The 18,311-nt window shown below is 37.2% G+C and overlaps 1 protein-coding gene across 4 annotated transcripts in view; it reads right to left on the bottom strand.

Moving 5' to 3' along the window:
• SSBP2 (single stranded DNA binding protein 2) overlaps positions 1-18,311 on the bottom strand; it is a 272,413-nt gene that overhangs the window by 62,601 nt on the left and 191,501 nt on the right. For all 4 annotated transcript variants that reach the window (XM_067568988.1, XM_067568989.1, XM_067568990.1 and 1 more), the window contains one exon: positions 2,250-2,309. In XM_067568988.1, the coding sequence (XP_067425089.1) occupies positions 2,250-2,309 (60 nt within the window). The remainder of the gene's footprint in view (positions 1-2,249; positions 2,310-18,311) is intronic.

Here is an 18,311-nt window from a genome sequence, read left to right as displayed (position 1 = left end):
TGTAAAGCAAAAAAAGTTTAAGTCTGCTAAAGACATAGGACAAGATCCTACAACTGGATCCATGCAGACAGACCCTGTGCCCATGTGAAGTTCCATTGATTTAAATAGCTAAATTTGAATATTCTTCCATATTTATTCTTAACTAATTTTCTTTTGTATTACTTTCTTTTCTTGTATTGTGTATCCCACCTGGCTACGGAGCATGGGGTAATGTCATTTCTTGATTCTGGATCAATTTTCTCTCTGTTTCAATTTTGACATTCTCTCCTATCTTTTTAACAGCTACCTTACATGGCTCTGTGGTCTTCTCAGATGCTCAACCACAACTAGATCAGCCTTGAGGTATTCAAAATGCATGGTAAGGTAGGGCTGAAAGGTGGGGAATGTTGTAGTTTCCATCCTTCCTTACCATCGTAGGACATTAATTCCAAGATATACCTAATATACTTTTACAATGGAAACAAGAGACTCTAAGCTTAGTTCCAAATTCTGTCTTCAAGCATGAAGATATAATGTGTTATTATGTTCCTCTTGGCCCAAACCTAGCATATTGTTTTTAAAGTTATTATCTGTCCTTTGAGTTTGTTATAAGATAATTAGATTTAAGATGAATTTCTCTAGTCTTTTGCAATAATACCTGGAGTATAGTCATCTTACAAAAAACTTAATCGAGGATGAATCTTTGAGGCTGGTACGGTATTCAAAAGTCAAAATACATTAATTTATTCATAATAAAAATGTTTATCTGGAGTACGTAAATCTAGTGTTACTAAATGGATTTGACCAGGTAACACTGGAATTGCTTAATGAAGGAACTGATCACTTTATCTTGACTGAAAAGAAATGTAAAATTGTGGTGAATTATTTTCTTTTTATTTTACATACATATGTATATACATATACATAAATATATATATATATATATATATATTTGTATGCACTCTAAGGTTGAGATATTAATTGCAGAACAGTCAGGAAATTCAAAGATAAGGTTCACACTGTTCCTTTTTGATTTTGCATTACAATAGGGCATTTCATTATATGATTTATGGAACATATCAAATTTGATCCTGTATCATTTTAGTCAATGGGTGCAGATTCAGGATGATATGTAGCAACAAAGAGGAAAACATACAGAAGTGTCAGATTCCAGTGAAGTTGGGATCTGGTGACCCTGCCAGAGATGACAGGTGGCATGTAGGGAAGCAAGAGGAAGGTCCTTAGTGCAAGACACCCAGGCTGGAGATTTGACTCAGGCAATATTTGGAACATGTATGGTTATACAGCTTCCTTCCACTGTATCATATTGTATTATTGCTGAGCAGTATGTCACATTTTCCTGTGTGACCAAGTAATACAATACCCTATTATAATGCATGTGCTCAAGGGAAGAGTTATGGTTACTGTGGGAATTTTAACTATGATTTTACTGACTTTTGTGTAATCAAAATTTCAACTTTAAAATTGCATTACAATAGTTTATCACTTTCATGTACTGCTTATTTATCCTGTAACTTACAGACAGGCAATGTTGCCAAAACTGGTAATTCATGAATGTGGCATAATGTAAATGAATTGTAAGGGCTGTAATTCACTGAGATTATGTTATAGCTCTAAACTGAAAATAGTGTAATGTGCAGCTTCTAAAATAGCTTCTGAAATTAAAACAGCAGGTTGGCAGTAGTTTTTATAGCATTCACCACATCCAGCTTTTACCTACCAGTATTTAAACAACTTATAAATATATACATATAAAAAGTGAAAGTCAAAAGCTGGAATGTCTCTGAGTAACATATTATTGTAAGGTACAGCATGCAGGAACATATTTTGTACTGAATTACAGTATATTTATAACAAATGCTTAACTAAAGCAATAATAACTTTGCACTTACAGTATATAGTCCCTTCCATGCATGGATTTAAAAGCAGTTAATAAACTTTAATTAAGCTACCCACCTCCGCTGTATGGTACATATTAATATACCCTTTTACAAATATACAAAAGGGTTAATAGTTAAGTTAATAGTTGATGGAACAATCAGAAATGGAGCTCAGGAGTTGCCTGTACTAGCCACTATACCATATTCCCTAAAACAGTTGTTTTCAACCTGTGGTTTGTGGACCCACTGTCTAAGATTTCCAAAAGGGTCCACACATCCATTTGAAATAATTTAGGGGTCTGCAAATGAAAAAGGTTGAAAACCACTGCCCTAAGACACAAATGTGTGTTCTTGATATAAGGCTCTTACCTGATTCGGTATTCTTAAAGGTGGCCTTGGACCTCCAGGATATCGAGGGGACATGAAAGGCTATGAAAAAAGGAACATCACCAAAGAATTCAATTTAGTTCAGAAACATTTTATGTAGTAACTATATGTATAGCTCATGTGATCCTTAAATCTCAGGACTTCATTTTATATACTTTGACAATAGCATTTAGTACATTATTCTGCAGCACTTATTAGAACTAAAGTTATTTTAAAACTCTTTTCTGAAGATTAGCACCAAGCTGCATTTCTTGAAAAATTTAATACAGCTATTGTGTAAGCAGAATATGAACAACTCCATGCACAGCATTTGTAAAATGATAAGATTACATAATCAAAAATGGAAGTTTTTGACTGGATAAAAGGGAAGTTAAAAAGCCTGGAATATAAAAGAAAATACCCTTGGAAGAGTTGAGAGGTACATAATAGCAGAATAATACACAATATCAAGTATTTTATCTTTACATTTTAATTTAAAAATATACAAGGTTTATAACAGTGACAGAGGGTTTGGATTTCAAGTTTGGTTCACATATGTATCTAGAGATCTGGAGACTTATCTGAACTACATTAACTAAATCTTTGAGCTCCGCTCATATACTTCATGTAGTGCACCTTTCCTCCCCACATGCCAGTCTACCTACTTCATCCAACAGACTTTGGTTCTCCCATCACTTGGTGTCAGCCTGAGTGTCCAGGGAACCTCAGTTGCCATTGTAGTACATAGGTAGGTATTAATATACGAAAGTCAACTCCTTAAAGAGCACCCAGAAATAAACAAGAAGCCAATGCAAACATCAGAAAACAGATCTAACATTCCTGTGATGGGGCTTAGCCCCCATCACCTGAAAGGCAAAGGAAAGAACCCCAATTAGTCATGTTCTGTATTTGGGAGGAGATTAATTAATTGCTTCCTGGACAGATAAGGTGGAGTTAGGCCTTAGAAGTAGACTGAAGGAGCTCAGTTGGGGAGAGACTGCAGAAGAGACATGTCTCCTCTGGCAGAGAGAAGCCCTGGAATAGGGTTAAACAGACAGGAAAGAACCAAGGAAGAACATTACGGGAGCAGGTTAGATTCCTGCAGGGGAAGCCTAAGGTAGGCCAACACAGGAACTACAGAGGAGTCAGAGCGGGACAGAAGGGGTGTTAGTTTTAAGATTCATTTAGAATTGTTCGTATTACAGTGGAAGTGGTTTAGACTTTCATGTGATGTGGCTGGAGGGCCAAGTCACAGAACACCTGGAGGATGACTCAGGACAAGGCAAAGGCTGTGAAAGGGTTGAGGGAGAGCCCAGTAAAGACACTGTGATCAGAGATGAGGGGGTGTGCTATTACAATTCCTCATGATTACATTTCCAAGCACGACAGCAGATGAAATCTTCACCAGCTGTAACTTTCAAGTGATCTTCAAGTATAATCACAGGTAGACCACATTGAATTATTCCCATCTAGAAGTCAGAAAGCAGGGATCTTAGTAGCAAAGTCTACATCTGAAGGGAAGGGAGCACATGTCTAACTAGAAAGATGATAAAAGGTTTACGCAACTAATAGCACCTGTTTTCTAGAAGCAGTGGAAGAGCCTAAAGCAGACTTCAAATTGTGAATATTTGGACAAAGAGAAGACTATCCTGGCAATAATCAAGAAAAAAACCTTCCCTCTCACAAGCCTTTTCCTCAGGGTCTCTCAGCCAATACACTAACATTAGCTTTTATGTTGTCCAAATGGCCATGCACTGAGAAAGCAAATATACGATGCATCTAAATCTTATGAAAATGAGGCAGATATGCGTTATTAACATAGTAATGGCATCCCATTGATTCAAATTATTTCACTCTCTCTCCCTCTAAGACAGATGATAGAAGGGGCACTTGTGGAACCTCTGCAAAGAGATCTCTTAGGACACATGAGCAATTGGACAAAACCACTCTTTGGGGCCTCATGGAAAGAAAAGAATGGATCCACTCAAGAGCTACCTAGTCTACCTATTCTAGAGACAACTGAAAATTCACCATAACTTTGTGGACAACATCATCATTCTGACAGATATAACAAAATAAGCAGGATACTTGAACCTTGTCCACTGCATTTTCTTGTAAATCAAAATGTCTGTTAGTAACATTATTAAAAACTAAATCTCTGATACAAATATTTTTCATGGCATCTACAGAAAAAATTATATTTGACTGAAGCCTTCACTTGACAGTAAAAATAATCTGCTGCATACAGAAACACACATATTGTGTCATAATCATAACCAACAAAAGAATATCATGGCAAAATGGGAAACTGATTCAGTATATTCCTTGAAATCTGAAACACTGAAAATGAATGCTACAGAGTGTCCAATTTAAAATATGGAGCCATATTCTCCTCCTCTCACTTTTCTTATTAAAAGTAAAAAGGCAGTGGAGGGAAGTTAAATGACAAATTTGAAATGGGCAAATTATTATTATTGGATTAGCATTTGGAAGTAATTAGTTTTAGTCGTGGGGTGCTTTTGTAGGCCTGCTTCCTGACCATGGGGTCCCATCATGGGATTGGTGAGGTTGGGTGGTGAGGACACTATGCATGTGATAAAAGGCTGTAATCCTGTAGGTCCCTATGGAATAATAAAATTGCAGAAAAAATTAGAAACACCCTTTTCTTGGCTATTTTCCTCATTTTATTCCCATCTTCCAACAACTGCCACTATCAATCTTTATCTCAAGCCTGGTTCAGGTTGAACAGTTCATCTGAAAGTCAATACAATGCCTTTGGTCCAGTGAAGCCCACTTCCACCCCCAGGAATATTATCTCCATGAGGTACATAGTTAACTGGACTCAGGGAGCAAGAACCTGAAGTCTACTTATAAATCTGGGTGTCTCTCATAAAAGGGACAAGAAAGTTTAATATCAAGTCAAAATACTAAACATCTGATGTGCTGGATATTAAAGGGTCAAAATGGAAAAGTGAAAATGGAAAAGATATAGAAAAGTTAATTTAGTATTTTCCTCCATTTCATTTTAGTTGCACTAAAGACGTTTACTTCTTGAAGACCAATGAAATTGCTGTACTTCTGAATGCTGACTCCAAAGAAGTATATTTTTAAAGTGAGAAAAATGTTTGTAGTCAACATAGATGCCATCCAAACAGGATGAAAACCAATTTACCATTTTTTACATTATACCTACTCACAATGTGTCACAATGGGTCCCCATTTACACTGTATCATTCAGTTTACAAACACAGCTAGGAAATCAATTTAATTTTTAAGTAGGTTTTTATATGGTATCTAAAAATTATAAATAGTGCCTTTCACCCTAGTGACCAACACTGCGTAAAATGAAAGAAACAGAATTCTGGAAGAAAAAGGTGTCTTTCTCTCGCTGTTCTTCCAAGGGAGATGTGGGGGATATTTTACTTTTCAAAAAAAACTCCAATCTGGGGGGAAGGCTTTACTGAAAATATACGTTTTGCATCTTAACAGAACATTATCAGTCTTGGGCTCAGTCTGATCTCTTCTGGTAAGGATTCTCAGAGCTATGGTTCATCCCCATAGAATGCTCTGTTTCCACTGCCGGACAGTTAGATCATGTGTCTATATAGTTACGCCATCTGTGTGGACTGTTAGCTTTCTTGGGTATCAGAGTATAAGGGGGTCCTCTGGAGATAAGTAGGACTACTTATTTAAATGCCTTATAGATTAAGGCCTTAACTGTGAATGCTTCTCTGAAGTTATGTAGGTCCCAATTGTTTCTTTTGTCTCTGCAAATTTTGGTGAGTTTGTTTACAAAGTAGATATCAAGCCAGACTCTGATTTGACAGCCTCTGTAAGTATTCTTAATTGATTAACCAGTTCACTACATGGAACAATTGTGCTGGCCTTGATTGGGTTGATGTGATTGTGTCTCACAAGAAGTCTTATATACTATAAATTATTACACATGCCCCTCCAGGATATATTTGAAATTATTTAATTATTGTCTGAATAGTTTAAAACTCTTTAATCCCATCCTTTAAGCAGCTGTACCCAATTTAAACAGGGATAGAAAGGATTGACAAATGTACCAAATTTCAGTTATTCTAGATCTTGATGTTCCTTTGATATAAACACCTGAAATTTGCACATTTTTTATACAAAACAACCAAGAACTAGCTTCAAAATGACAGAAATTAATCTATTGGGGGAACACTATGTAGATGATATACTGGTGAGTATATATTACCAGAAAAGGTTGTACTGAAGCATTATTAATAGTTCTTAGGTACTGAGGAGCAAATACTGTCAGAGCGACTTTAAATCCTTTTGGAGTAGTACTTCATTATTCAAAGTGACCACAGTTGTTCTATCACCAAAGTAAAAAATATGCTTTTTCATCATGATATTTACTAAAAAAACAACATCATTTATGCATGTCACAAAAAAGGTATATCAAATAACTCTGCTGAATATTTTTAACCTGAAATATAGAATAGTTGATGTGAAACGTGATTTAAAAACAGCATTCAAATAAACTAAAAATACTTGATTTCCCCATGTGCCCTAAAACTCCATAATTATTAAACCAGACACAATTTTTTCCCTTTGGTGTTTTTCACATGAAACTCTCATTTAATATCAATAAGAATTATTTGCATGTTTGATGGCTTGGGTGTTAAAAGAAGACAGGTCAATTCAGCACTTTCCATCTTCACACAGTCTGTAACCCTTTAATAGACACCCAAACTAAAACCATAGCAGTAGGAGTTGTTGAGTTTAGTGTGCAGGTGCAGGTTGTTGTTGGTGACATATAGGAGGGCAGATTAGATGATTTGGTGGTTGGTAATGGTCTTAAATGCTATGACTAATAGATTTTAAGTTACAGCACCTCTCACTATACAACCTGTCATGAAGGGGCATGGCTCAGTTATTCTCAGCTGAGCCATTGGCAACTGGGACAGTTTAGATGAGCCATCAGGTTGCTCTAATATGCACTGAGAGCACTAAACTGACCAAAGAAGTAAGCCAGTGATAGATCAGGAGGAAGAACAAACAACACCTACGCACCCCCACATTGAGACGCACCGAATATTCCTCAATCACAGATCAGTAGCTGGCTGATAATTTGCTGAAATATTAAAAATAAACAGGCCAATAAAGTGAGACTTATTTAAAGTGAGACTGAGGAGAAACAGTTGGATGGACTGCTATCTAAATGTGGAGATCTATATACTGCAGACCTTGCAGCAGCTGTAAGGGCACAGTGAATCTTTGAAAGAACATCTTAACAAATATAACTGCAAACTTTGGCAGAATCCATACACCGTCTGCAATCACTGTGTTAGCTGCAAAATATAATAATTTGCTGCCACAAATAACAAACCTGGAAAAGTTATTGAGACCAAACCAACAGAAGCAGAAACTTCTGCTAAATCATACAAAAAGGAATGGAAACAAGACAATAGTCTTCATATAGCCATCATAAATAATAAAATATTAAACAGAGTGGAGATTCTGGAGAACAAAACCAGGCTGAATGTGTTGGACTTACTGACCTCACTGAAATGGCTGCAGCAAATGATTGTACAATAGCTTTAATGTTATGCATATGGACAAAGCAGAAGATCCCATTATAATGACTGCAGGATTTTAAAAAGTCTGTATTGAAAAACCCTAAACAGAGCACAGGAAAAAACATTATTTTTCTGTTATAGGCATTCATGACAAAGAAAGAATTCCAACAGTTGGTAAGAGAACAAAAGATTGATTCTTTTTAAATAGAATGTATCTGCAAAATTTCATATTTCTCATTCTAAAGCCAAGGAAACACAAACAGAAAAGGAGAATATGTATTCCTGTTAGGAAAGCCTTTCAACGTATGTTGAAACATCAGCACTTTTCCTGGTTACATTCTGGTTCAGACAGTCAGGAAAAGTGATAATGATTCAGCATGACTTCTGGACAAGTTACAAAAGTTGGATTCCACAAACAATATCCAACAGGATGCAGATGACATAGAGATTTTGGCATCTCTAGCTGCCTATTGTTACTACTAGCTATTTTTGTTCTGTTTGCTGTTAAACTTTTGCCTGCTTGATTTTAAAATATAAAATGTTCAAGATTTCTTGTATCTACCAAATAGGGTTTGGGTTAATTCCTACAGATAATAATCCAGCTAGTGGCATGGCTCTCACGAAAGCTCTTTTATTTAAATCAACTCTCTTTCTGAATACTGTGATTAGAGTTTGTTTACTCGCACATGAGGTTAAATTACTTCTTTTTACACATGGTTGCATATTTAATGACAAAAAATGTGCAAATAAATTGCAAAATTTGCAATATTCAGGCATCTAAATATAAGTAGCCTGATTTTCAGAAATGAGGGGTATGCACAATCCTACTGAAATCAATGGGAACCGCAAGCTTGGTATCTTTGAAAATCAGGTCACTTTTATTTAGGGGCCTACATTTGGATGTAGAGGCCTAACATTAGGTACCAAGTTTGAAAACTGTGGCCAGACAACCCATTAATTCCTGAAGGGAACTACCATGATTATACTTGGTTTCAAAAAGGCATCTCTACATGTAATTTCCGGATTCCTTCTCTCTGCTCTGCAACATTGGATGACGTCTATGGAAGAAGGAGTTAAACACAGGACTTCTTTTATTTCTTTCTATTTTAGTAAGTTGCTCAAATTTCAGCTCCTGGAAATATGACTCTTGTTTTACCAGACAGATTTTAAAGTAAATTTCATCTTTTATGTGTAAGTGTGGGTGTATATGCATGTGAAAGCCTATGTTCAGGCTGCACTGTTTTGTTCAATTTAATGTAAAAAATAAACTCAAATATGGAAAAAAGTTAAAGAAAAAGAAAAACTTAGCTCAAAAAGAAAAGGTAAATAGATAGGGCCAGATTCACTCGAGTGTCTGCATTCACTTATGGCAGCACATGCCTGGTGGCAGTAGGTACAAGGCCAATTTAGCAAAATGAAATGAATTCTTTGTGTTGATCTTCACTGCAGAGGATAGGGGGAGATACCCACAGCACAGCTATTCTTTTTGGCAATAAATGTGAAGTATTGTCGCACACTGATGTGTCAACAGTAGAGGTTTTAGAACAAATTGATAAATGAAATAGTAATGAGTCACTAGGACTAGATGGTATTCACCCAAGAGTTCGATGGAATGCAAATATGGAATTGCAGAACTACTAACTGTAGTATGTAACCTATCGTTGAAACTAGCCTCTGTACTAGATGACTGGAAGGTAGCTAATATAATGTCAATTTTTAAAAAGGATGCGAGAGGCAATCCTGGCAATTATAGGCTAGTGAGCCTAACTTCAGTACCAGGCAGATTGGTTGAAACTATAGTTAAGAACAGAATTATCAGATACACAGATGAACACAATTTGTTGGGGAAGAGTTAACACGACTTTTGTAACGGGAAATCACGCTTTACTAGTTTCTTAGAATTCTCTAAGGATGTCAGCAAGAACATGGATAAGGGAGATTCAGATAATATAATGTATCTGTATTTTCAGAAAGCCTCTAACAAGTTCCCTCTTCAAAGGCTCTTAAGCAAACCAAGTAGACATGGGATAACAGGGAAGATCCTCTCATGGATTAGTAACTGGTTAAAAGATAGGAAACAAAGGGTAGGAATAAATGGTCAGTTTTCACAATGGAGAGATATAAGCAGCGGGGTCCCCCAAGGATCTGTACTGGGACCTGTGCTGTTCAACATATTCATTAATTACTTGGAAAAGGGAGTGAACAATAAAGTGACAAAGTTTGCAGATGGTACAAAATTAAAATTTAAGACAGTTAAATCAAAAAATGACTGTGAAGAGTTACATGGAGATCTCATAAAACTGGGTGACTGGGCAACAAAATGTTAGATGAAATTCAACATTGGTAAGCATAAAGTAACGCAGATTGGAAAAAATATCCCAACTGCATACATATATAATGATGGGTTCTAAATTAGCTGTTATTACCCAGGAAAGAGATCTTGGCATCATTGTGGATAGTTCTCTGAAAACTTCTGCTCAATGTGCAGCAGTGGTTAAAAAGGCAAACAATGTTAGAAAGGGATAGAAAAAAGAGAGAAAATGTCATAGTACTACTATATAAATCCATGATGTGCCCACATCTTGAATACTGTGTCCAATTCTGGTCAACCCATCTCAAAAAGGACATAGTTGAACTTTAAAAGATTCAGAGAAAAGCAGCAAAATGATCAAGAATATGGAATGGCTTCCATATGATGAGAGACTAAAAAGGTTAGGACTGTTCAGCTTAGAAAAGAAATGATTAAGGGGGGATATGACAGAGGTCTCAAATCATGAATGGTGTGGAAAAAGTGAATACAGTGTTATTTTTCCTTTCCCACAGGAGTCACCTGATGAAATTAATAGGCAGCAGGTTGAATACAAACAAGAGGAAATACTTTTTCACACAACACACAGTTAACCTGTGTAACTCATTGCCATGGGATGCTGTGATGGCCAAAAGTATAACTGGGTTAAAAAAAGAACTAGGTAACTTCATGGAGGATAGGTCCATCTATGGCTATTAACCAAGATGGTCAGGGATGTAATTTCATTCCCAGGACAACACTAAATCTCAGACTGCAAGAGGCAGGGAAGGAAAGACAGGGGTTGATCTCTTCAAAATTGTATTGTTCTTGTACACTTACACTGAAGCTCTGGTACTGGCCACTGTCAGAGACAGGATACTGGGTAAGAAGGACCATTGGTCTGATCCAGTATGGCAGCTCTTATGTTCTTACGTGGTAATTTCCCTGAGATGGGGAGGCAAAAGAGTGGTGAATGATGCCTGAACAGTAGGGCCCTGTCTACCTAGGGTGAAAAGGTACTTCTTCAGATCCAATTAGCTTAACATAATTGCAAATTCCCTTAAACTCCCAGGTAGATATAATGTAACACCTCTTCTGTCTTGCTAGCTGAGCATGTTAGAAGTTGTGTTTTAGCCTACATGATAGTGTTTGGGTCTGTTCACACCAAGATAAAAAGATGCATTTTCACAACATATTGCTAACCTGTTTTAACTAATGAATTATATAATTCTATTGTAGACCAGGCAAATTGAATTTTAACATGTGCTAGCTAGTCAAGGTGAACTTCCTAGAGTTGCCCCTGTACTATAAAGCTTTAAGACACATATTATATTATGAATTTTTTTTTTTTTTTTTGCATTACTGTAACACCTAGGATCCCCATCTTTTATCCTAATGTGAACAGGCACTAGAAGGCAGATTATCCTATAATATAATTAGCTAACATGACTGAAAAGATCTTAAATTGTATCTGCACGGATGTTAAGGGGGGACTGTTAATCATTTTAAGCCACACCGATTGAAAAAGGTACCTTTTTCACCCTAAATAGACAGAAATTAAGTGATGCTGCCCAGGAAGTGGGTGTGGCTCAAACAGATGGAGAATGTGCCAGTTCAGAACCTCCCCTGAAAGACTCCAGATTGCAGAGTTTATCTGGAGCGCCAACAGGAGATGAAGCAGTAGCCCCTATTCTTACTGGTTGAATCTGTGGCTAAGGAGCTCTGCCTACACAATCACAAGAGATCAAATGTGGTGTTCACAGAGTAATTGCACATGTGAGCAGAGTATGTTTGGTGGGGGGCCAGAATAATGCACTAATGCATTATCATTGATAACTACAGGGAGGGAGGGAGTTGAACTATTGTAATTCTCATCAATTTCAGTTATAGGGGAAGGAGATGCTCTGCAAATTTCCCCAAATAATTCTAGACCACTTTTACTTGAAAAAAAAATCAAATTAAAATTACTTTTTAATAGTATGAACATTAAAACAACATACTGTTTTCCTTCTTATATTTTAAAATTTTACAAAAAATAATTTTAAAAAGTAATAACAAACCTCAAATAATCCTCTTACACTGTATATCTGTACAGCTTGAGAGGTTGAAGGGACTCCTGACAGGGGGTCTGTCTACACTGGGAAATGACCCAGAGTTCTAACACAATGTGAAACACAATTAGCACTCAATTTAGACAAGAGCCCTGTCTACACTTACCTCCGAGATTCGGTGGCAGTCGACGGGAGTTACGTAAGCTACGCAAAAAACTTGCGTAACTCCCGTCGACTTCTCTGTATCTCTTCTGTGCACCTTCTTCACTGCACTGCGCTACTTGTGAAGGTGGTCTTAGTATGTTGATTTCTGGATCAACTGAGCTGGTCTCCACTGATTGCTCAGTTGATCCAGAGAAATTGATCTGACTGCGGCGACTTTGCCACTGTCAGTGTAGCCGTAGCCAGGGATTGTCATGCTTAAACAGGGGCATGTGCAGGAATAAAAATGTGACCCCTTTTGGTGGAGTATGTTCTGTGCCCCTGCCCTCCCCACAGAGCTGGAGGAGCTGTCACTTCCCACTGAGGGCCCAGGGCTAGAGGATCTTGCTCTCCCCACCATAACCCCAGGTCCGGAGAAGTTCTGTGCCCTAGCCAATTATTGGTGGGGGCCATGCCCCTGCTTGTCCACCTTGTATACACCCCTATGTTTAAATTGTGTCACATGTAGTTAACTTAGAATCTTTAATTGCTTTGTAGGAGTCAACTATCTTTGCAATCTTCACAAACAAAGCCTGGGTACTGCATGTTATGATAAGCCCTGTGGAACTACAGCCTTAATTTACATACACATTGTGGTACATTATTTTATACTAATTAGCTGCTACTCTAGGTGCTGTTGTTCGTCCTTCAAGTTCGAAGATGATCATGACATCTCTGATTGATTTGGTTTCTGTGAACACAAGCATGGCCGATCAGGGCAATTTGAGCTTTGAACTGTCTATGCTTTATTTTTGACAAAAGTATTTGAGGGCTGTTCTTTGGGTTAGGCTGCATATTCACAAACTCTGCAAATGCAAATCAAGTAAATCACACACTAAAGAGCTTTTCTATAAAGCTGCTTGTACCAGACATACATAAGTGAGAGAACCTCTCTTGATGCTGGCCTTCTCAGGTGACTAAATGTTTGTTCCTATAAACAGGAATCTGCCTGTGTGCTTCAGATGAGGTCCCCCTCAAAAATTATTTGAGTTTGTTTATATTTGTTTTGAGCTGTCTAAAATGGCTTCCCACCGTAGAAGTTTAAATATGGTAACAGCCAGAAGTTTGAACAGGTTAAGAGCATAGAGTACAACATTAACAAAAATTAAAAATAAAAATCTAATGATTATAGCCTCCTTCTCCAGACTTCAGTATTTCTACCATCTAAGATTCAAAGACTAATAACCAGAACAAATAATAGCTTTTCAATTAAGATCAAAGCTTTATCCTCTTCAAAGAATTATTGGACATATTCCACAGTAAGAAAGAACAACTGCAGTGCTCTGAATGCACACCTGGGAATCTGCATACAAAAACACATTTGCACTTATGTACAATACGTCTCTAGGATCTTACAAACAGGTTCTATTGCTGCTACTGAGGTTATTTCACCAGGAATTTGAGAAGGTAAGTAACACTCATTTCAATAACAGAAGATCTGTTGGAATGGTACTGTTGTTGAGTATGTCTCCCTATGCAGCAAATATAATGATTTTCTTATTCAAGAAGAGGAATTCTCATTCAAGAGAGGAAGAGGCCGAACTAAGTATGTGATAATTAATGGAGATGAATTAAACAGTACAATTTTAAAAGCGCTACAAAGTATATATTATTTAAATCAGTTGAATAGTTGTGACTTTAATTTTGAGTGAAAATATTATACAAAACAGAACTAATTATTCCAAATATGATTTGAACTGGAGCTAGTAAGATCAGGAAAGATCACAGGAGCTTTTATTTTACCTATGCCTCTAAAATTCAGACATTTTGAACATAAACACTGAGGCCATGTCTATACTGATGGCAGCAAATTCGCCGCCGCCAGATTGATCTTTCTGGATCGATTGAGCGGTCAGTGTAGACCCGCTCAATCGATCAGGAAGTCGATGCTGGTAAACCACCCCCTCAAGTAGCGTAGCGCTGCATCGACGGGAACAGCAGCACAGTGTAGACAGCGCATAGAAGGGAAGCACAGCAGTCAACGTGAGTTATGCAAGCTACTCTGTATAGTTTGTGTAACTCCCGTCGACTGCTGCTGAATCTCCAGGTAAGTGTAGACCAGGGCTGACAATAAGAACACATTTCTGGAAAATCAGTTATTCCCCACCCAACCCATGCACAAGTCATTTCTAGAAGCAATGCTGGAAAATGTCAAACTAAGAGCTTCAGAGATCTATCAGTTAAGAATCATTATTGCTGCTATAGCTATTAAATATATTATTATTATGAAACTAAAAACACCTTCATTAATAGAATTTTGGTATATGAAACTGATCTCTTATGTCCAATGGAAAGAATAACTGTCAATTTATGCCAGGGACAGGATTCAAACCTAAAGAAAATGGCATCATTTCTAGATTATAAAATATCAGCAGAAAACAACCCACAGCCAAACAAACTAAAACCAAATGAAGCACACCCTAGCACCCTTCAGAAGACACTGCAATGTCACTTTTGGTGTAGTCAATATACTCAGCTTTATGGGGCTTGTGCAACCCAAAGGGTATATATATTTTTCTCTCCATAAGACTCAAAAGCTCAGAATAGGTAAAGATTTAATTTAAGCCTTGCTTTGCCTCCTTTTCTCCCTCAATAGATATTTATAAGGTGTTTGTCACTTAAGTACCTTCCCTTCTCCTAATACTGTTCCAAAACTAGCACTGGGTTTGTGGCTGCTTGAGATTGTATTTGTGGTGGGGGAAGCATGGGCACAAAGCTTATTTAGTTACTCAAGCTGAGCAGTTTTAATTTGTTTTAATAGTTGTGCACAGTAAAACCATTACTGCAACTGCAGGATGGCATTATCAAAGCCAGCAGACACCTTTATCTTTTTAAAATGTGACTTTATTTCTGGTATTTATAGAGAGAGAAAAAGAGAGGAACACACGCACACACACATGAACATACACACACTATTTACAGATTTTTTGAGGTGCTAATATCCTCTACTTACAGACTGAAGATGGGTTTCCTTTATATTTTCATACTTAAAATATTTTTAAAATAAAATATGAGGTTACAGGAGCAACGACATAAAGGCCCTGTGTTTCAGCAAAATGTTAAACGGATGTATAGCTTTACCCGTGTCATAATGAGCTCAAGTGTTTGTAGAATTGGGGAAAATATATATACAAATAATGACATAAAATTCCAAAGATATATCATATCTCAAATATATATATCAAATATATAACAATATTCTTAATATAAGCATTAAGTATATAGGGGAAAAACAAAATCTCCCTCAAAATCAACTTTCATATTTTCAGATCTTTTCTAGACTTGCCAAAGCCTCCAACTCTACCTATCTGCTATATTCAAGCCAACCATCAGTGAGTGATGCTCTGAGCAACAATTTTGAGACGTAAGCGCACCTGTTCTAATAATGGCCAATTCTTTACAGTTTCTCTTGTTACTCCTGCACAGAATCCCATTGACTTCAATGGAACTCTCTGCATGGAAAACATGTGTGACTGTTTGCACAGTCTTGCTCTGGGTCATCTTACGTAATTATTGTACACAATTTTAATGTTTTGTATATTTTAGTATAAAAATACAGTATTTTTTATTTTGCAAGCAGAACTTTAGAGTTTATCACTAAGGCTATGTGTACACTACAAGCTAGTGGTATGGTTCCCAGCTTACATAGCTGTATTTGTGCTAGCTCTTATCTGAACTAGGGCACTAAAAATAGCAGTGTAGCTGTGGTAGCACAGGCAGCAGCAACAGAGACACATGCTAGCCACCCCAAGTACATACCCAGGCATGTTTATACCCAGGGCTGCTAGCACGGTGCCACCTCTGCTGTTCCTGCTTCCTATTCCACCACGGCTACACTACTATTTTTAGCGTACTAGCTCACGACTGTGTCTATGAGAGCCGGAAATCACACCCTTAGCTCATAGGATAGATGCAGCCTAAGGCTGTACTAATGAACATTTGTTTATTCTACTGAGTAAAAACAAATACCACCATATATCAATTGATGTTTTAGTGGCAACACAGACAGATTTTCTGGGAATCTGAGATTTCCACTGTTCAAGGCTGAAAAGTATGCAATAGCTGATCCTTTCAATCTTTACCTGTGGCCAAGAAGGCAGGCTATATTGACTCTAAAACAAGAAGAAAAACAATGGCCCAACTACCATTCATAAATTGTTTTCTCTGAGTAATTTTTGTACTTGTTGGATAAGCAGACAGGTAAGACTGTAAGAATGGGGAAAGCATGAATTTTTCAATAATGAAAAATAAGTGAAAAGCAGGATGCTGTCATTGTTAAACTATGTGTGGTTGTTTGGAGGACAACAGGGATGGTGGATAATAAAGGCAATGGACTAGAAAATCAGAAAACTACATGGGGCTTAGCAGGAAGACAGTAATAGACGTATAGTTCCAGACACAACTTTAAAAAAGCAAAATATTTTCAAAATGAACTTAAATATATAATGGTGCCAGATCTTTGGCCTTGCTAAAATCCCATTGTGCCACTGGAGCAGTGCTGTGACTTTAAAGTTGCTCTAAAGGGACAGATGAGGATTTTTCCTATGCTGTCTTTAAGCCAATCCCTCCTGACCCATTCCTAGTGTACAGGATCAGCTATGTGTAGGAGAGGATATTCTAGAGGTGTGGAAGGGGGCAGACCTGGAGCATGATATGCTCAGCTGATCCCTGGCTGGTATAATGGCTCCTAGGAGACAGATCTAGCTGGTGTAAATTAGATTGACTGCTGTGGCTGTTCCAACTTTCCAGTGGGTTGGTTTGGCTCTCTGCTACCCCCAGAATCAGGAAAGATGTAAAGGAACCCACTGTATTTATCTGAGAGACTTTATTGACTGGCCTCTTCAAGAAACAATATACATTTTATATCCATCCAAAGAAGCTTATAAACTGATTGCTTCTTAAATATATATTGTTTGGCTTTTTGTTTTGAAATGCAATAAGGATTGGCTTTAAATTTCCTAGCTTGTTTTAGTTAGTTTCATTACCTGAGCGCTATTTAAACTTAGGTTTTCGTAGTCAACAGTAATGCCATGGAGGAAAAAAACCTGAAACTTCTTTTCATTCATTCTTCTTCTTGTAATAATGCTATATCAGAGCATTAGGTCAGCTCTGCTACAGCAAAACAGAGCTAAAAATAGTGCATGAATATAATATGGCTAATATAGAGAATGGGCAACTGCCACTAGATGGCATGACATCCTTATATTATTTTGCTTTCTTTCTTGCTTCTTCTTTTTCTTTAATATAAAAGCAGAATATAAAATTTGTCTTTCAAACTTGCTGTCAACACATTTTGACAATTCAGAGATGACCGAGGTCAGCCAATCATCCAGATATTGACAAACATGGATCTTTTTTCCTTCTCAGGTGTGAGGCAAATACGGTGAGGCTCTTTGTGAAGACAACAGGAGTTGTTACTTTGTTTTATTTCTGCTTGTAACTTTTTGATGTATTGGATAAGTTTTTTTTTTTTTTTGTAATAATTAACGTAACTCCTGCCAACTGCTGGGCATTTTGTGCATGATATTTGCAAATGGAGTGTTTCTTCTGCAAAATCTCTTTGATCACTACACTGAACAACTTGGTTCATATTCTGGGTTAGCAGGTGAAACATCATGCTTGTGACCAGGTTCAAGACTTCTGTAGATCTTCTTGTGGCTGTGAATCCTGCAATCAGAATCCACCTCCTTCTGTGACTGTGTGAAGAGGAACTCCAGGCAAATGACCTGCTATCACTCAGAGAGACAAGGTGGGTGAGGTAATCTTTTTTATTGGACCAACTTCTGTTGGTGAGAGAGACAAGCTTTTGAGCTTACACAGCAGAACTCTTCTTCAGTTCTGGGAAACTAACTAAATACATTGCTAAACACAAGGTTTGAAAGATAGCTTAGCATAAGTAATTAACACATATTTCAAGGGACCATTCAAGGTCAAGTGTAAGCTTGTCTCTCTCACCAACAGAAGTTGGTCC

Source organism: Emydura macquarii, unplaced genomic scaffold, assembly GCF_026122565.2.
Source record: "Emydura macquarii macquarii isolate MOO-44397 ecotype Brisbane River unplaced genomic scaffold, CSIRO-AGI_Emac_v2 contig_2897, whole genome shotgun sequence".
NCBI classification, from domain to species: domain Eukaryota; kingdom Metazoa; phylum Chordata; order Testudines; family Chelidae; genus Emydura; species Emydura macquarii.
Note: the sequence above shows the minus strand (reverse complement) of the source record. Positions and strands in the feature narration are given on the sequence as shown.